The 19,792-nt window shown below is 50.5% G+C and overlaps 1 protein-coding gene and 2 pseudogenes across 3 annotated transcripts in view; 1 reads left to right on the top strand and 2 right to left on the bottom strand.

Moving 5' to 3' along the window:
* Nucleotides 1-456: 456 nt before the first annotated feature.
* Nucleotides 457-1,133, bottom strand: LOC310994769 (annotated as a pseudogene). Its single transcript has 3 exons — nucleotides 1,093-1,133; nucleotides 943-1,030; nucleotides 457-835 (listed from the first exon to the last, which is right to left on the bottom strand). The product of its transcript is annotated as an uncharacterized misc_RNA (transcript).
* A 6-nt stretch (nucleotides 1,134-1,139) lies between these two features.
* Nucleotides 1,140-2,991, top strand: LOC310994687 (gem-associated protein 6-like; annotated as a pseudogene). Its single transcript has 2 exons — nucleotides 1,140-1,174; nucleotides 2,523-2,991. The product of its transcript is annotated as a gem-associated protein 6-like (transcript).
* A 1,336-nt stretch (nucleotides 2,992-4,327) lies between these two features.
* Nucleotides 4,328-19,792, bottom strand: part of sos1 (son of sevenless homolog 1) — a 45,173-nt gene continuing 29,708 nt past the window's right edge. The window contains exons 12-23 of the mRNA XM_083969881.1: nucleotides 17,373-17,454; nucleotides 16,769-16,885; nucleotides 16,493-16,596; nucleotides 14,771-15,020; nucleotides 13,135-13,254; nucleotides 12,883-13,045; nucleotides 12,237-12,354; nucleotides 11,146-11,318; nucleotides 10,141-10,257; nucleotides 8,798-9,071; nucleotides 6,721-6,842; nucleotides 4,328-5,225 (exon numbers count right to left, since the gene is read on the bottom strand). Coding sequence (XP_083826007.1) covers nucleotides 4,791-5,225; nucleotides 6,721-6,842; nucleotides 8,798-9,071; nucleotides 10,141-10,257; nucleotides 11,146-11,318; nucleotides 12,237-12,354; nucleotides 12,883-13,045; nucleotides 13,135-13,254; nucleotides 14,771-15,020; nucleotides 16,493-16,596; nucleotides 16,769-16,885; nucleotides 17,373-17,454 — 2,075 coding nt within the window. The 3' untranslated portion in view covers nucleotides 4,328-4,790. The remainder of the gene's footprint in view (nucleotides 5,226-6,720; nucleotides 6,843-8,797; nucleotides 9,072-10,140; nucleotides 10,258-11,145; nucleotides 11,319-12,236; nucleotides 12,355-12,882; nucleotides 13,046-13,134; nucleotides 13,255-14,770; nucleotides 15,021-16,492; nucleotides 16,597-16,768; nucleotides 16,886-17,372; nucleotides 17,455-19,792) is intronic.

The following is a 19,792-nucleotide window of genomic DNA, read 5'->3' as shown; positions in this document are numbered from 1 at the left end:
AAATGTCCATCAACAGGACGATTAAAATGTTTGATCAAAATGATCAATAAAATGAAGTAAAACTTCAAAACAAACAGTGAACACTAGGATCTTACAACAGATCAGTTGTTAATAATCAAAGAGATTAAAAGTCCATTAAGACGATATGTCCATTTATCACCTTAATCAATAAAAGATAACAAATGTTACCATAGCAGTATTTGTCACTGATACATGACGTACAGTGAAGCATAATAATATTAATTGCTAAAGCAATCATATTTGATTCATGCAATATGCATGACAATTTGTTCTCCTTCTTAGATTGAAAGATATAGTATCAGTTGTTTCCAGTAGGAAAATAAAAATCCATCAAGGGAAAATAAAAGTTTCTGTTCATACAGAAGAACAAGTCCTTAAATTTCATAGAATTCAGTTGTAGTGATCTTTGAGGGAGTAAGTCCAGTCTGTAGGTGTCTACCACGGCCTCCAGAGGGCGCTGTTGACTGGACTCTTCTCTTTGGTGGTGCTGCTGTGGACTGTGGAGCTCAGGAGAGAGAAGTCAGCCTCCATCAGGCTCTTATCAGAGGAAGACTGCAGCTTGTTGACGTGGTTCAGCAGGAAGACTGCAGCTTGTTGACGTGGTTCAGCAGGAAGACTGCAGCTTGTTGACGTGGTTCAGCAGTCTTCTCTGCTGTTGATTCTGCTGCTGCAGCTGTGTCAGGAAGCAAACTGCTTTCTCCAGCTTGGAGTCTGGCTGCTGTTGGAACAACTCTGGACCCAGGAGAGACCTGAGCTGCTCGATGCTGCTGCTGATTCGCTCTCTGCGTAACGTCTCCACCAGAGGCTTTCTGATCTGTAGAGAGAAGAACAAAGTCATTAATAAACTGCTCCTGGAGTAAAGTGTTGCAGCAACAAAGACAAGAAGTCAAGGATGAAGATGAAGTTGAATCTACCATTGACCTTGTGAGTCGGAGTGAGATGCTGGTGAGAGTTGGTGAATGCTGCAGTGATGCTGTAGAGGTCTCTGTAGAGAGAGTCTTCATCCCTCCTAGTTATAGTCCCACATCTCCATATGAATGTGTGGGTCTTGGTCTGGCTGGAGTTTCTCACACTCTCAGCCAATCAGAGGGCTTGGTGGGATAATAGGACATGTGGACATGCAGGTGGAACTCCTCTCATCGTCCTCTCATCGGTGAATCTGTGATCAGTCTCTGTCTCTACTGACCAGAGAACTAGTTCCACCTGGTTTGACCAAGCTGCTGCTGCTCAGTCTGGCTCGGCGTTAGTGCAGCCAACTAAACCAAGATGCACCGATCAGTTATCCTGGATTTCTTTATTCTACTTTTGTGCAATACCCACAAGTACTAATACAAGTTCATACAGCAAAAGCGGCCAAAGATGCAACAGGTGAAAATGAATTAAATATAAAACATCATGCAGTCTGCTGCTTCAATAAATCACTGATAACAATGTTCACATGAGGTGTATAAATTATTTAAGGTGGCTGCTCACACTCACTCAATTTCATTCTTATTTTCTTACCTCAACCAATATTTAGGCCAATATATTTTATATATTTTGTAACATATTTTATAAAAATAAATCTATATGCTATTTTTGCTCCATTGCTTCTTATGAGAAGCCAGTGATGTAGCTACTAGTGGTCATAAAATATCATAGATGGACACAGATCTGTAAATGTATTTAGTTTAATACAGTAGCCTTTATAAGAACATAGAATAACTGTATGAAACACTGTATGACTTCACAGATAAAGACAACAGAATCTTAGCCTGGCTGTTATTATGGTCTGGAGCAGGCTAGCTGCAGAGAATAAATCGCCATAGTAACTTGACCAGGATAACCAACAAACCCGATTTAACCCCTTATCCAGGTTTTATATAACACCCCTCAGTTTCTCTACACCATGAGCTTTTATTTTGAAGGAATCATTCGGTTCAGACGCTGTTACTTCCTGTGGAGTTTTATTCTGATGAGACCAGATTCAGACCAGAACTGGAACTGGATCTGGTCTGAGCCTTTTTGACCCTGTATCTGTTTCTGTCTCTCTCTCTGGTCTCTGGTCCTGGTCTCTGGTCCCAGTCCAGTCTGGTCCTGGTCTCTGGTCCAGTCTGGTCTCTGGTCCCGGTCCAGTCTGGTCCCGGTCCAGTCTGGTCCTGATCTCTGGTCCCGGTCCAGTCTGGTCCTGGTCTCTGGTCCTGGTCTCTGGTCCCGGTCCAGTCTGGTCTCTGGTCCTGGTCTCTGGTCCCAGTCCAGTCTGGTCCTGGTCTCTGGTCCAGTCTGGTCTCTGGTCCCGGTCCAGTCTGGTCCCGGTCCAGTCTGGTCCTGGTCTCTGGTCCCAGTCCAGTCTGGTCCTGGTCTCTGGTCCCGGTCCAGTCTGGTCCTGGTCCAGTCTGGTCCTGGTCTCTGGTCCCGGTCCAGTCTGGTCTCTGGTCCTGGTCTCTGGTCCCGGTATCTGGTCCCGGTCCAGTCTGGTCCTGGTCTCTGGTCCTGGTCTCTGGTCTCTGGTCCCGGTCCAGTCTGGTCCTGGTCTCTGGTCCCGGTCCAGTCTGGTCTCTGGTCCTGGTCTCTGGTCCTGGTCTCTGGTCCCGGTCCAGTCTGGTCTCTGGTCCCGGTCCAGTCTGGTCTCTGGTCCTGGTCTCTGGTCTCTGGTCCCGGTCCAGTCTGGTCCTGGTGGACTTCGGCGCGGCCGGCCAGACCTCGGTCCAGGTGGTGATGGGCCACGCGGTGCAGGAGGTTCTGGTCCTGAAGGACCCGGACCAGGAGACTCTGGACTGAGTCCAGACCTGCTTCCTGCCCCCGAGGACCCGGGTCCTGGACCCAGAGCAGCTGAGGACCCGGAGGGACCAGGTCCGGGTCTGGCTGGACCAGAACCGCGTCCCGGTGGAGCAGCACGGCGACGAGCTGCGCGTGGCGGCGGTTCTGACCGTCAGACCGCCGCACGGACCCGAGGACTGCTGCAGCGCCAACCAGACCATCCTAGACTAGATCATCCTAGATCTAGTCTAGGATGATCCGGTCCGGACCGGATCAGCTTCTGGACCGGATCATCCTAGACTAGATCATCCTAGACCGGGTCCAGGATGACCCGGTCTGGACCGGATGACGTGTTGATCCACATCCAGAGACGGACTAAGACACTTCCTGTCTGTCCTCAGTGTTGAGACGCTTTTACTGTGAAATGTCCTCATCTGACTTCCTGTCATCTGACTTCCTGTTATGCATTTTCAAAATAAAAGTTACATTTGCTAAAAACCCTGTTGGTTAATTTTCATGCCATCAACAGATAAACCAGATAAGCAGTTTAATAGTTAAACATTGTGTACTGATGTGGTCTGAAGTGGTGTAATGAATATTCTCTCCCAGAGTGATGCTGAGAAACTAGTGCATGCATTTATCACTTCTAGGCTAGACTACTGCAACTCTCTCCTGTCACGATGTCCAAAAAACTCTCTAAAGAGTCTCCAGCTGGTCCAGAATGCTGCAGCGAGGGTTTTGACAGGAGTTAGGAAGAGAGAGCACATCTCTCCCACCTTAGCTTTTCTCCACTGGCTTCCTGTAGGATTTAGAATAGACTTCAAAATCCTTCTGCTGACTTATAAGGCTCTTAATGATAAAGCTCCAACCTATCTGAAAGAACTAATCATTCCTTACTGTCCTACCAGAGCACTCCGCTCCCAGAACGCAGGTCTGTTAGTGACTCCCAGTATCTCTAAAAACAGACTGGGAGGTAGAGCCTTCAGTTACCGGGCTCCTTTACTGTGGAACCAGCTCTCTCCATGGGTCAGAGAGGCAGACACTCTAACTACATTTAAGTCCAGACTTAAGACCTTCCTTTATGACAGGGCTTTTAGTTAGGGCTGGTTCAGGTAGCTCTGAACCATTTCATAGCTACGCTGCTATAGGCTTAGACTGCTGGGGACACATCTGGTTACACAGAGCCATCTAGTCCTCCCATTAAGCTGGTCTGTCCTCTCTTCCTATGAACCAGTCTGCCACCCAGTCCTCCCATTAAGCTGGTCTGTCCTCTCTTCCTATGAACCAGTCTGCCACCCAGTCCTCCCATTAAGCTGGTCTGCCCTTCCTTCCCATGAATCAGTCTGCCATCCAGTCCTCCCATTAAGCTGGTCTGCCCTCTCTTCCCATGAACCAGTCTGCCATCCAGTCCTCCCATTAAGCTGGTCTGCCCTTCCTTCCCATGAACCAGTCTGCCACCCAGTCCTCCCATGGGGCTGGCCAGCTATTCCGGCCAGCTATTCCTGCCCCCCCCTCCCCCCCCAGAGGTTAATAAAGACAGGAGTCGTGTTGTCGTCGTCCAGCTCAGCGTAGAAACTCGTTTATTCCCTTAAAGAAACGTTTCATTACATCAACAACCAGAGACCAACGGGTCCAGAACTGGTCCAGAACCACTGCAGTACCTCTGGTTCTGGTTCTGGTCCAGTACCTCTGGTTCTGGTCCAGTACCTCTCTGGACTCCATTACCCATAATCCTCTGCGGCTCTCCGACGTCCTGCTGGAGGCCACAGCCAGGTTTTCAGAATAAGAGCACATGATCCCACAGTTGGTTTTTCAGAATAAGAGCACATGATCCCACAGTTGGTTTTTCAGAATAAGAGCACATGATCCCACAGTTAGTTTTTCAGAATAAGAGCACATGGTCTGTATTTTATTGTGTCAGTCTGGATTGGATCGGAGTGTCCTGATTGGTCGACCAGTGTAACTCCACGGTGTGTTGTGATCCAATCAGCTGTAGTGTTGTGGCCCCGCCCCCCCGGGGCAGCGGCCAGTCACAGCGCGGGGGGGGGGTCCAGCAGGGGGGCGTTGCCTAGCGACTCCCTCTTGTAGGTCTTCGGGGGCAGTTTGGGAACGGTGTGGCGGGGGGGCACGGGGGGGCCGTCCAGGGGCAGGGGGGGCAGCGGGGGGGAGGGCAGGGGCATCTTCCTGGCAGCGGGGGAGGGGGAGGGGGTGAGGGGGGTGAGGGGGGGCAGGGGGGAGGGGGCGGTGGGGGGGAAGAAGGCCTGGGGCAGCAGCTCGCAGCGGGAGCGGCCCTGGGGGGGGGGCAGCAGGTGCAGGGGGGAGCTGAGTGGCTCCCGGGGGGGGAGGGAGGGGGGGCTGTCCGGGGGAGACGACGACAGCGACGACGAGTAGCGAGGGGGGAGGAGTTTACAGGTGGGCTGGCGGGGGGGGACGGCGGGGGGGCTGTCCAGCTTTGATGACATCACCTGGAGGGGGGGGAGAGAGAGAGTCAGTGTTCAAACGTCTTAAAGGTACAGTACGTAGGAATCAGTGTTCAAACGTCTTAAGGTACAATACGTAGGAATCCCCCCATCTAGCGGTGCGGTTACATATCTGAACGTGCTTGTGGTATTACACTGCTATGGCACATCCAGGCCTCTAGATGGTGCTATGGCACATCCAGGCCACTAGATGGCGCCTTGTGCTTGCGGTATTACACTGCTATGGCACATCCAGGCCACTAGATGGCGCTACGGCACATCCAGGCCACTAGATGGTGCTATGGCACATCCAGGCCTCTAGATGGCACCTTGTGCTTGCGGTTTTACACTGCTACGGAACATCCAGACCTCTAGATGGCGCTATGGCACATCCAGGCCACTAGACGGTACCTTGTGGTATTACACTGCTGTGACACATCCAGGCCACTAGATGGCACCTTGTGCTTGGGGTATTACACTGCTACGGCACATCCAGGCCACTAGATGGCGCCTTGTGCTTGCGGTATTACACTGCTATGGCACATCCAGGCCACTAGATGGCGCCTTGTGCTTGTGGTATTACACTGCTATGGCACATCCAGGCCACTAGATGGCGCTATGGCACATCCAGGCCTCTAGATGGCGCTATGGCACATCCAGGCCACTAGATGGTGCTATGGCACATCCAGGCCTCTAGATGGCACCTTGTGCTTGCGGTATTACACTGCTATGGCACATCCAGGCCACTAGATGGCGCTATGGCACATCCAGGCCACTAGATGGTGCTTTGGCACATCCAGGCCTCTAGATGGCACCTTGTGCTTGCGGTTTTACACTGCTACGGAACATCCAGACCTCTAGATGGCGCTATGGTACATCCAGGCCACTAGACGGCACCTTGCGGTATTACACTGCTATGGCACATCCAGGCCACTAGATGGCACCTTGTGCTTGGGGTATTACACTGCTACGGCACATCCAGGCCACTAGATGGCGCCTTGTGCTTGTGGTATTACACTGCTATGGCACATCCAGACCTCTAGATGGCGCCTTGTGCTTGGGGTATTACACTGCTACGGCACATCCAGGCCACTAGATGGCGCCTTGTGCTTGTGGTATTACACTGCTATGGCACATCCAGGCCACTAGATGGCGCCTTGTGCTTGTGGTATTACACTGCTATGGCACATCCAGGCCACTAGATGGCACCTTGTGCTTGTGGTATTACACTGCTATGGCACATCCAGACCTCTAGATGGCGCTATGTGCTTGTGGTATTACACTGCTATGGCACATCTAGGCCACTAGATGGCGCGTTGTGCTTGTGGTATTACACTGCTATGGCACATCCAGGCCACTAGATGGCGCGTTGTGCTTGTGGTATTACACTGCTATGGCACATCTAGGCCACTAGATGGCGCCTTGTGCTTGTGGTATTACACTGCTATGGCACATCCAGGCCACTAGATGGCGCCTTGTGCTTGTGGTTTCCCCTGGTTACCTTGGAGGGGGAGGAGTCAGCGGGAGCGGACTCGGGGCGTCTGCGAGGAGGAACAGGAGGAGGAACAGGAATCTCCTCGGAGCCGCGGCTGAAGCTAACCATGGAGGAGACGGACGACGACCCTGAGGAGCGAGGAGAAACACGGTTAGACGCCATGATGATGTCATCACCACATGCTGAGCTGTCACTGATGGCTTCAATGGACACAGACCGTTACTATGGAAACAACACGTCATCGTGACACGCTTAAGACAGGTGAGCACGGAGCACGGAGGCGTGGGATCAATGAACCGGAGAGGAGGAGGAGAGGGGGAGGAGGAGGAGAGGAGGAGGAGGAGAAGAAGAGGAGGAGGAGGAGGAGGAGAAGGAGCGGAGGAGGAGAAGGAGAGGAGGAGGAGGAGAAGGAGGAGAGGAGGAGAAACACTGTGAGAGATGAGGAGTCGAGGTTGATACTAACGTGGACCAGGAGGGAGAGACACCACAGCAAAGATGCTGTCGCAGGCTGAGGAGGAGAGGAGGAGAAACACTGTGAGGTGGAGGAGGTGGAGGAGGAGGAAGAGGAGGAGGAGGAGAGGAGGAGGAGGAGGAGGAGGAGGAGGAGGAGGAGGAGGAGGAGGAGGAGAGGAGAGGAGAAGGAGGGGAGGAGGAGGGGAGGAGAGAAGGAGGAGGAGGGAGAGACACCACAGCAAAGATGCTGTCGACGAGGAGAAAGACTGAGGAGGAGAAACATACAGTAGTGGGTGGAGCTAGGCTGTGTCCTAATCCCCTCCTCTCTCTCTAGTGACCAGTTGTTGTAGTGGTGTCTGAATGTTTAGTGATTATTAATGTTCACTATATAGTGACTGAATCTATCCCACAATTCACCGCCAAATGTAGTGAACATCCCATGGTCACTAACCGGAGCAAGATATCCCATCATGCATTGCGGTCACGGATGGCCGTTACCACAGCGGCCCAGAGCGACCGGTGTAGCTACCAAATAAATGCAAGTAGTGACCGGTGTAGCTACCAAATAAATGCAAGTAGTGACCTGTGTAGCTACCAAATAAATGCAAGTAGTGACCTGTGTAGCTACCAAATAAATGCAAGTAGTGACCTGTGTAGCTACCAAATAAATGAAGTAGTGACCTGTGTAGCTACCAAATAAATGCAAATAGCGACCGGTGTAGCTACCAAATAAATGAAGTAGTGACCGGTGTAGCTACCAAATAAATGCAAATAGCGACCGGTGCAGCTACCAAATAAATGCAAATAGCGACCGGTGTAGCTACCAAATAAATGCAAATAGCGACCGGTGTAGCTACCAAATAAATGCAAGTAGTGACCGGTGTAGCTACCCAAGCTTACTGGAGTGGAAGGGGCTCTGTGATAAGTGGGCGGAGTTAGAGGCGGAGCTTACTGGAGTGGAAGGGGCTCTGTGATAAGTGGGCGGAGTTAGAGGCGGAGCTTACTGGAGTGGAAGGGGCTCTGTGATAAGTGGGCGGAGTTAGAGGCGGAGCTTACTGGAGTGGAAGGGGCTGCTAGGCCCTTGCGGCGAGTCGAACACGCTGCCTACGTCGGTGGAGCTAGAGTCGGTTCTGTGTTTAATGGGCGGGGCTAGAGGCGGAGCTTACTGGAGTGGAAGGGGCTCTGTGATTAGTGGGCGGAGCTAGAGGCGGAGCTTACTGGAGTGGAAGGGGCTGCTGGGCCCTTGCGGCGAGTCGAACACGCTGCCGACGTTGATGGAGCTAGAGTCGACTTACTGGAGTGGAAGGGGCTCTGTGTTTAATGGGCGGGGCTGGAGCTCTGTGATTGGTCTTACTAGAGTGGAAGGGGCTGCTGGGCCCCTGTTGACATTCTGGTGTTATATGGTTACATTCTGACTTACTGGAGTGAAAGGGGCTCTGTAATTAGTGGGCGGAGCTAGAGGCGGAGCTTACTGGAGTGGAAGGGGCTCTGTAATTAGTGGGCGGAGCTTACTGGAGTGGAAGGGGCTCTGTAATTAGTGGGCGGAGCTAGAGGCGGAGCTTACTAGAGTGGAAGGGGCTGCTGGGCCCCTGTTGACATTCTGGTGTTGTATGGTTACATTCTGACTTACTAGAGTGGAAGGGGCTGCTGGGCCCTTGTGGCGAGTCGAACACGCTGCCTACATCAGTAGAGCTGGATGCGGCCGAGGCGGGGGGCGGGGTCAGCGGCGTGCGGGGGGAGTTGGGGGCGGACACGGCGCCGCCCTCGGCCTCGCTGTCGGGGATGCGGCTGTAGCTGATCTTCCTCGGCTCGTTCTGCAGCGGCGTCGGGTGCCTCATGGTGCCGGGCCGCGCCGACGTCGGACGGATCCCCGGAGACTTGAGAGGACACGTGTACTTCTTCACCTGGACACACGGGGGAAACAAACTGTGTGTGTTAAAGGGACAGTTCACCCAAAATAGAAATGTCACTCATTATCTAAGATTAGATAAGATAAGATAAGATAAGAAGACTTTATTGTCCAATGGTTTAAAAACACAGTGGAAATTTGCCTTTCGCATCTCGGTAGTCAGCCAACAATAACAGCAGGACACATCTAGCACAGTAACAATAAAATAAATAAACACATGAAATACAATAAACACATGAAATACAACATTACAGTATCATACAACAGCTGCGGTTTCACTGTAGCTCAAAGTTCACCTGAAGATGCTCTGGTTCAGGATATCCACTGCAGACGGCACAAATGACTTTTTGTACCCTGCTTTTTTAGCTAAGGGAACTCTGAGCCTCCTTCCCGATGGCATTAAAACAAATGCGGAGTTGACCCTCATGTGGACTAAGGGCTGGGAGAAGTTTCAGAGTCCTCCGTGGCTTCTCTGAGTTACAGGGGGTCTCGGCGTAGCAGTGCATGTCCATATGACGGTTGCAAATGGATACCAACTGTCTTCATAACAAAAAGACACACCAAAAAACATCCAGATACCTCCATGCTGCTCGTCTGTAATGTCCCTCTTGTATTGAAGCCCCGACATGAGAAATTGTCCCGAAAAAAATGTAATAAGTCTATATTTTAAGCTTGTTTGTAGCGGAAGCTCCTCTTCCCAGTTCGTCCAAATTTGAAGAGGAGCTTCGAGAAGCTTCCGCTGCAAACAAGCTTAAAATATAGACTTATTTAATTTTTTTCCGAACAATTTCTCATGTCGGGGCTTCAATACCAGAGGGACATTACATACGAGCAGCATGGAGGTATCTGGATGTTTTTTGGTGTGTCTTTTTGGACGAAGAAAAGTGAGCTCCGTTCTCAACCGTCATATGGACATGCACTGCTACGCCGAGACCCCCTGTAACTCAGAGTAGCCACGGAGGACTCTGAAACTTCTCCCAGCCCTTAGTCCACATGAGGGGGAGGAGATAATGAGGGACATTTCAATTTTGGGTGAACTATCCCTTTAAAGCGGTGACACTTACGAATCGAGGTAACGATCGTGCGTTGCGAGGTTCGATCTCCAGAGACTTGTTGAACAGGTGGTCGGCGAAGTCCTTCTCCGACAGGTCCTCCATCGGGTTCAGGTTCTCAAAGAACTTCTGCTCCAGAACACAAAGACACGTCACCGCTGAGGAAAGCATCTGATTGGCTGAAATAGGGTCGTCTGGTCCTGTCTGGACTGAACACACTCATCAAACTCATCAAATACACAATCCAACAACTCCACAATGCTCTGGTGGACAAGTTGTGAGCTGCACATTCACCACGCTATGAGATAATAACACAACGTTACCACACAGAGTTGTTTTAGAGGGAAATTCATGTAAAACCTCTGATGCACGTTGCCTTCAGGGACAGTTTTTCATCATCAGTCTCTGTATTTACCTCTAAAACAACTCTGTGTGGTAACGTTGTGTTATTATCTCATAGCGTGGTGAATGTGCAGCTCACAACTTGTCCACCAGAGCGTTGTGGAGTTGTTGGATTGTGTATTTGATGAGTTTGATGAGGGAAACCAAGAAATCCCATAATGAGCCTCCGTAGCGTAGCTCTGAGCAGCTCACGGCTCTGCTCCGCCGTTCTAAAAACAGCTTGCACCGACAATTAAAGGTAACGAACCTACTGCTTGTTGTCATAGAGACACCATTCAATGACCGTCGGAAAGCGGAGAATCTCACAATTCAGATGCAGTTTACAGCTCGTCTCTATCATGAACAGTTCAGAAGATATTTCATGTTTTGCACCGATGCAACGCTCATTTTCAGAGGGTTTAAGTTGCAAGTCGACTTTAATCGTCATTTTCGTGCCTTTTCTCAATTATCTGGACTGTGAAACTTTGGGAGATTGTTTTTGAATGTCATTGCTTTGAAATTAGTGTAAACATTTTTTTTTTGATTTTCTATGGGTTTTCCACGTTATCAGCTGATGTCATTCTGGTGTTTTATAGCAACAAGTCGAGGTTGGACCGTGCCGGGCGGCGGACTGACCCGGATGTCGCTCTCCACCCTCAGACAGTACGGCTGGTTCTGGTACTGCTGGATCTCCCCGGTGATCTCCGCCACCTTCCGCCTCTTGCTGAAGTTGATCAGGTCTTTGCCGTGGCGACGCAGGAAGTCGGGGTTTCCCTCCTCCGTCTTCAGGATGTTGGTCAGGTAGATTCCTGTAGGACACACAGAGGCATCATCACCCGAGCCTCGAGGGTTAGGGTTAGAGGAGCGTTTCGGCCCCGAGCCTCGAGAGCGTTGGGCCCTGAGGGCGTTCGGCCCCGAGCCTCGAGGGCGTTGGGCCCCGAGAGCTTCCGGCCTAGAGAGCGTTTGGCCCTGAGCCTCGAGAGCCTCGAGAGCGTTGGGCCCCGCGAGCGTTGGGCCCCGAGCCTAGAGAGCGTTAGGCCCCGAGCCTCGAGGGCGTTCAGCCCCGAGCCTCGAGAGCGTTCGGCCCCGAGCCTAGAGAGCGTTCGGCCCCGAGCCTCGAGGGCGTTCAGCCCCGAGCCTCGAGAGCGTTCGGCCCCGAGCCTCGAGAGCGTTCGGCCCCGAGCCTAGAGAGCGTTCGGCCCCGAGCCTCGAGGGCGTTCAGCCCCGAGCCTCGAGAGCGTTCGGCCCCGAGCCTAGAGAGCGTTAGGCCCCGAGCCTCGAGAGCGTTCGGCCCCGAGCCTAGAGAGCGTTCGGCCCCGAGCCTCGAGGGCGTTCAGCCCCGAGCCTCGAGAGCGTTCGGCCCCGAGCCTCGAGAGCGTTCGGCCCCGAGCCTAGAGAGCGTTCGGCCCCGAGCCTCGAGGGCGTTCAGCCCCGAGCCTCGAGAGCGTTCGGCCCCGAGCCTAGAGAGCGTTCGGCCCCGAGCCTCGAGGGCGTTCGGCCCCGAGCCTCGAGAGCGTTCGGCCCCGAGCCTCGAGAGCGTTAGGCCTCGAGAGCGTTAGGCCTCGAGAGCCTCGAGAGCCTCGAGAGCCTCAAGAGCGTTCGGCCCCGAGCCTCGAGGGCGTTCGGCCCCGAGCCTCGAGAGCGTTCGGCCCCGAGCCTCGAGAGCGTTCGGCCCCGAGCCTCGAGAGCGTTTGAGCCTCGAGAGCAGTGAGTGTGTTGGACCGTACCAAAGAAGGGCACGCAGGGGGGGTTGATGGAGCGCAGCTTGGCCAAGTACTTCTTGTAGTGATCTTCACTCAGCTCGTGAGCTTCCTCCAGGATCTTTCTCTGTCGACTGGGAATTTGCTGAAAGCAGAAAACAAACCTGTTTGTTTGTGCAGCTGTTCCACACTGTAAAAAGTCAAAATCTTTCCAAGAATATTTGTCTTATTTATTGTCAAAATATCTCATTTATAGTCAAAACTAAACTCTTTCCACTTAAATGAGACTCATCACCTAAAAATTAACTTGTTTTTAGATCATTTTCACTTGTTTCAAACTAATTTTCAATTGAAATAAGTAGAAAAATCTGCCAGTGAAAGCACCAGGTTTTTTGTGCTTGTAATAAGACAGAAAAACTTGCTGCACTATCAGATTTTTCTACTTATTCCAAGTGAAAATCTGCTTGAAAGAAGTAAAAAGTGTCTAAAAACAAGCTGCTTTTAATGTGATGAGTCTTATTTTAAGTAGAATGAGATTAGTTTTGACTAGAAATAAGACAAATATTCTTGGTAAGATGTTTGAGTTCTTGCAGCTGTTCCAGATGTTGTGGGGAGCTGCAGCTGTTCCAGATGTTGCAGCTGTTCCAGATGTTGCAGCTGTTGGTCCACTCACCTCGAAGGTGTGGTCCAGCCTGTAGACCGGAGAGGAGTTCATGGCGCTGACGACCTCCAAGACGCCGTTGAAGTTGTTGAGCTCCTGAAACACCTGAAGGATCTCGATGATGCGCGACACGACGGCCACGCGCTCCTCCAGGTTCTCCGTCTCCACGATGCACCTGCAGAGACACGACACACCTGAGACCTGAGGAGGAGGAGCGTCGCCATGGCGACCGGGGCTCAGGTGGGTTAGGGGGCGGGGCCTTACTTCTCCAACCACAGCGTGAGGTTGGTGGTGTGGCGGATCATCCTCAGCAGGTTGGGAGAGTGGAGCTCCTTGTCCTCTTTGGTCCAGACGCTGCCGACGAGCTCCGAGGGCTGCACCGCCCTGAGAGACAGACAGGTAGACAGGTGAGACAGGTGAGACAGGTAGACAGACAGGTAGAGACAGACAGGTAGAGAGACAGACAGGTGAGACAGACAGGTGAGACAGACAGGTAGAGACAGACAGGTAAGAACCAGCTCCGAGGGCTGCACCGCCCTGAGGGACAGACAGGTAGAGACAGGTGAGACAGGTAGAGACAGACAGGTAGAGAGGGCTGCACCGCCCTGAGAGACAGACAGGTAGAGACAGGTGAGACAGGTAGAGAGACAGACAGGTGAGACAGGTAGACAGGTAGAGACAGACAGGTAAGAACCAGGTCCGAGGGCTGCACCGCCCTGAGGGACAGACAGGTAGAGACAGGTGAGACAGGTAGAGACAGACAGGTAGAGAGGGCTGCACCGCCCTGAGAGACAGACAGGTAGAGACAGGTGAGACAGGTAGAGAGACAGACAGGTGAGACAGGTAGACAGGTAGAGACAGACAGGTAAGAACCAGGTCCGAGGGCTGCACCGCCCTGAGGGACAGACAGGTAGACAGGTGAGACAGGTAGAGACAGGTAGACAGGTAGAGAGACAGGTGAGACAGACAGGTGAGACAGGTAGAGAGGGCTGCACCGCCCTGAGGGACAGACAGGTAGAGACAGACAGGTAGACAGGTGAGACAGGTAGAGAGGGCTGCACCGCCCTGAGGGACAGACAGGTAGACAGGTGAGACAGGTAGAGAGGGCTGCACCGCCCTGAGGGACAGACAGGTAGACAGGTGAGACAGGTAGAGAGACAGGTGAGACAGACAGGTAGAGACAGGTAGGGACAGACAGGTAGACAGACGCTGCCGACGAGCTCCGAGGGCTGCACCGCCCAGAGGGACAGACAGGTAGACAGGTGAGACAGCTAGACAGGTGAGAGACAGACAGGTGAGAGACAGACAGGTAGAGAGACAGACAGGTGAGACAGGTAGACAGGTAGGTGAGAAAGGTAGAGAGGTGAGACAGACAGGTAGAGACAGACGCTGCCGACGAGCTCCGAGGGCTGCACCGCCCTGAGAGACAGACAGGTAGAGACAGGTGAGACAGACAGGTAGAGAGACAGACAGGTAGACAGGTGAGACAGACAGGTAGACAGGTAAGAACCAGCTCCGAGGGCTGCACCGCCCTGAGGGACAGACAGGTAGACAGGTGAGACAGGTAGAGAGACAGGTGCGAGCCAGCCAGGTGTGTTAACAGGTGCGAGCCAGCCAGGTGTGTTAACAGGTGCGAGCCAGCCAGGTGTGTTAACAGGTGCGAGCCAGCCAGGTGTGTTAACAGGTGCGAGCCAGCCAGGTGTGTTAACAGGTGCGAGCCAGCCAGGTGTGTTAACAGGTGCGAGCCAGCCAGGTGTGTTAACAGGTGCGAGACAGCCAGGTGTGTTAACAGGTGCGAGCCAGCCAGGTGTGTTAACAGGTGCGAGACAGACAGGTGTGTTAACAGACAGGTGTGTAACAGACAGGTGTGTTAACAGGTGCGAGCCAGCCAGGTGCGTACCTGTAGAAGTCGGACTCGAGCAGCGTGAGCTGGCGGCCGATCTCGATGGGGTGCAGCGTCATGAGGTCGAAGGTCTCTGTGTTTCCCGGTTTACAGATGTGCCACTCGACGGGCGGCGGAGAGTTCTGGAAGGTGATGCTGTGGCTGGGAACGCCGGGAACGCTGGGAACGCTGGCGACGCTCACCTGCACCTGCTTCTTCCTCTGGATGATCTTAGTGATCGACTCCACCCACTTCCTCATCGCCTTACCTGCAACACACAACGCCATTGTCGGGGAAGTTTTTAGCTGTTTGCTGTTGGTGAATAATGAAATAGAGACTTCGCCGGCCGACATTGTTTTTTTTTGTTTTCAAGAGGTGTGTTATGTACCGAGGCGCAGAACAACATTTTGTCAAATGATTAGTTCTGTAAGAGGAACTCAGTCCTGGAACAAGTTACCACCACACATCAGAAACTGCGACAACTACTTACTCTTTAAAAAAATCTCAAACATTGGTTAAAAACAAATCAGACATGTACTCATGTAGCTTAAATACTGTTTAATCTGATGTCTGTTCCGGGGCATGTATGGTATATTGTTCTTTAACTGGGTTAAAATGGTCTGTTCTTATTCTGTTTGTCTGCGTCTGTTTTGCCTTGATATTGTCAGTCTGTGTTCTGTCTTGTAATTGTCCACTGTGTGACTTGTCATCACAAGGTTTTAAAATCTTCTGTGTTTATGTCTTTTAGAAACCTGCCTTGGGACTGCAGCTGCTAAGTCCGGCACATTTACACTGATGCTTAATGCGTCAGTGTTGATGAATGTGCACTGTCCCAATTCAATAAATAAAGAAATGAAATGACATCCTGGGATGTGATTAAGAGCTCTAATCAACGCAATTTAAAATACAAAAGGGTTTGAGTATATCATGAGAAAGTGAGAGGTGGGGTGTCAAGGTCTAGACATTAAAATACACAAATGGGTAGTAAACAAAGGGAGATCTGATACCTTGGAGGGAAAGCAGTAGGGGTGGGGACGTCTCAAGTGATTTAAACAAAGGAATATTCAAATTTACCATTACACCCTCCACCTGTGACCCTGCTGTCCTCACCTGCTTTCATCAACAACAATCATGACGTAATATCGTCTTCAACGAACCTTCATCACGCAGCGTAAATGGTCACGTGACGATAACGATAATAAAATATATGATGTAACACTGTTGACGAGTAAAAACGAGACTGAATGTGGTTTACAGAATAAAAACTCTGATAAAACGTCTTTTAGTCTTTGTCGACCTAAATGACGTTATAATGTTTAGTCACGTTGTTATTGAATTGAATTGAATTCCTTTATTGTCATTCATACCAAGGTATAAACGAAATTCAATGCAAACCTCCATGTGGTTAAATACATCAATGAAGATAAAGAAAGAAAGACACACAATCAAATCAACAATAAGAGAATAAAATAAGTGTAGCAGTCAATTTTTTAAAGTGCAGTCATAAGTGTAGCAGTCAATCTAACCCTAACCCTTTAAAGTGCAGTCAGTGTTGTCAGTGTGGAAGCATGTGGCACTCTATGTGTATGAGTATTATTATTATCATTTTGCAGTATTTCTGCTTCCGTGTCTCGTCATCGTCTTGACTCCGCCCTGTTCCAGGTGAGGTCACAGCTGTGATGTCAGAGGTGTGAGGTCACAGGTGTGATGTCACCAGCTGCGAGGCGTTCAGGTGCGTACCTCTGACTGAAGCGATGAAATCCTCCAGCTGCCTCAGCAGGTGAGAGTCTCTCTCAAAGTCGTAGAAGTGATGCTCCACCCAGTGGCGGCACACGTTCAGCACTCTGAAACACAGTATGAGATTATATATATATATATAATATCCTAATATATTATTATATATATATATTATCCTAATATAATACTATAATAATATTATTTATATGAAACCCTAATATAATATAATGATGATATAATCAGGTGTAGACCAGGTGTAGACCAGGTGCAGTCTCCTACCTGAGCTGCACCGGCTGAACGAACTCTTTGCGGAAGCGTTTGAGCTCGGCGCTGAGCGGCTGCTCTCCTCCCTCCATCGGGTCCACCTCGCTGGGCCGCGGCTCAGGGATCTCGAACCTGCACACACAGCATGCATTAACACATGTACGCCTCGTTAACACTTCTTGCTGCTATGAGCACTTTGCACTTTGTACATACTCATACATGTTGTTGTCTAAGTGTTGTCCATTGTCTAACTGTGTCTGTTTATGCCTCATCTTTGTATAGTAGCTTGTATTCTGTGTATTTTACTACTTTTATGTTATGTGTCGGGAATACAGATGGAAATCAGCTGGGAGCTAAATCTGGTGCAACCATCTTTTCTTTTTTTTCCTTTAAATGATTAATGTAATTGCACATTGTCCCTTATTAAACTAATAAACTAAACTAAACTAAGGTCTGGTGACCCGAGCACATCTCTGGCTTGATTGGCTGCTCTGCTGTGATTGGCTGGTTGATGTGTGAAGCGCTGTGATTGGCTGCTCTGCCGTGTGGAGCGCTGTGATTGGCTGCTCTGCTGTGATTGGCTGCTCTGCTGTGTGAAGCGCTGTGATTGGCTGCTCACCGCTCCATCAGCAGGTCCAGCAGCTCCTGAGGTTTACAGAACGACCGGTAGGTCGTCAGGAACGTCCGCACGAAGTTCGGATCTGAAACAGCAACAACAGGAAGGAGGAGATCAATGAAAACCATCAATAACTGGTCATTCTGACAAAGTCCAGTCAACACAGACCAAGACCAGGACCGGGACCGGGACCAGGACCAGGACCGGGACCGGGACCGGGACCGGGACCTCATGTATCAATGTTGCGTAGCTACGCACAAAAAAAGTGGCGTACGTCATCTTCTACGCCAACGTTCAGATGTATCAAAGTGAAATGACGGTGGAAAGATGCGATGACCCACAGCTTCATGGCGTACGCACTTTCTACAGCTGCTGTTGCTTTGGTGACACTTAGAGGTGAAGCTGGGAAACTGTTAATAATGTAAAACAATTAGTCCTTAGCTTGATGTGCACATCAGAGACAGATTTATCAACAACTAACTCATCCTCGTGTTGCAGTTAGACAGGTGGATATAAAAGCAGCATGCGCAAAGTGCTGCAGGAAATACCGTCAGCTTTAGTTTTAAGATGCAGATGCTGCAGTGTGAAGTCACTGCATCGAGTAACATTGTCTGATTTCATCTGGGATGACAGCGGTTACAGCGGTCCTCCGCTTCACGTTCACCTTTATATCACACACACTCTCCCACTCCCCTTTGTGATGGTGATGTTTACACGGCTCAACTTCATCGAGGAGCATCTTCAACTCAAATGTAGTTAAACTGCTCTTCCTCACAGTTTTTCATGGTGTTATCTGACCGTGAAGAGAAGGGAATCTATGGTGCAGGTCTATTTACATTGATTTGCATATTTAAATGGAGGCGTGGTCAGGGAGTACGCCGTGTTTCAGTAGGAAATCCACACAAGTCTTAGTACACAAGGCCCCAGGTCTCTCTGTTCTGGTCTGTTCTGTTCTGTCAGAAACCTCCTAACCCTCTGAGCAGCTGGATTCCTGTGCTCTGATTGGCCGGTGGTGATGATGACATCACTGTGAAAACACTGAGAGGAAACGAAGAGGAGACGCCTCGCTAACAATCAGACAGGAAACACACACACACACACACACACACACACACACACACACACACACACACACACACACACACACACACACACACACACACACACACACACACACACACACACACACACACACACACACACACACACACACACACACACACACACACACACACACACACACACACACACACACACTGCGCCAACAGGTTCCATCCAGCTGTTTACATTGTGACTATGCCCAGAGCGTTGTGTATTATTATTATCAACAGTCATTCAGTAGTAGTAGTATGTTTTTATTATTCGTACTGTGTTGTAAAGTATTACTGCTCTATGTTGGGGCCGGTGACGTGTCGATGTCTTGATGATGGTTTTTGTCTTGTGTTTGTAATTCTTTCTGCTAATCCAATCTCCCTCGGGACAGAAATAAAAACTGAAGTGAACGTAACGTTGGCGTTGAGTCGGGGTAAAAACTAGGGATGCCCCCGATGCCCCCGACCAAAGGTTTAGTTGGTCCCTCAACATGGACCCCCCCCTCTCACAGCAGCACCCGCTAGTCGTTGAAAACAGCGGTGACACGTGCTTCCACGTCCAGGGTTTCCCCCAGTGTATTATAAGCCTGGCGGGCTAAGGATCGTTTATTAATTTTTTTAATCAGTTTTTATAGTCCATAAACACGTGATCAGGTGTCTTTTTCATCACCTGACAACGTCACAACTTCGTCGCGCATAACGGGACACGTCACGGACATCATGCTCATCAGACCGCATCTATGATCAGCCCGCTGCTTCACCAGCTGACTAGAGGAACGCACCGAGTCCACGTTAACGTGAGCCAGCGTCAGATTATATTGTAATTTACTGTTGTGTATGTCTTTGGCTTGATTTGGGACCAACTGCCTCTATGAGCGAAACGTTTCCTTTGTCTCTTATCCTGACGAAGATCCACTGGGGTGGAAACGTTGATCTATAAAAACACTCGAGGAGCTTTACACAGCGTAACTAGCGGCCTTCTGTGACTCACCGGCGTACATGTGGAAGGTGACTCAGTGACTTACCGGCGTACATGTGGAAGGTGACTCTACATGTGGAAGGTGAAGATGACTCTACATGTGTTAGGTGACTCTACATGTGTTAGGTGACTCTACATGTGTTAGGTGACTCTACATGTGGAAGGTGACTCTACAAGTGGAAGGTGACTCTACATGTGGAAGGTGAAGGTAACTCTACATGTGGAAGGTGACTCTACATGTGGAAGGTGACTCTACATGTGGAAGGTGACTACATGTGGAAGGTAACTCTACAAGTGGAAGGTAACTCTACATGTGGAAGGTGACTCTACATGTGGAAGGTGACTCTACATGT

The sequence above is a fragment of the Trachurus trachurus genome, assembly GCF_905171665.1.
Source record: "Trachurus trachurus genome assembly, chromosome: 1".
Classification (NCBI taxonomy): Eukaryota; Metazoa; Chordata; class Actinopteri; order Carangiformes; family Carangidae; genus Trachurus; species Trachurus trachurus.
The sequence above is the reverse complement of the archived record's forward strand: the minus strand, read 5'-3'. Positions and strand labels throughout refer to the sequence as shown.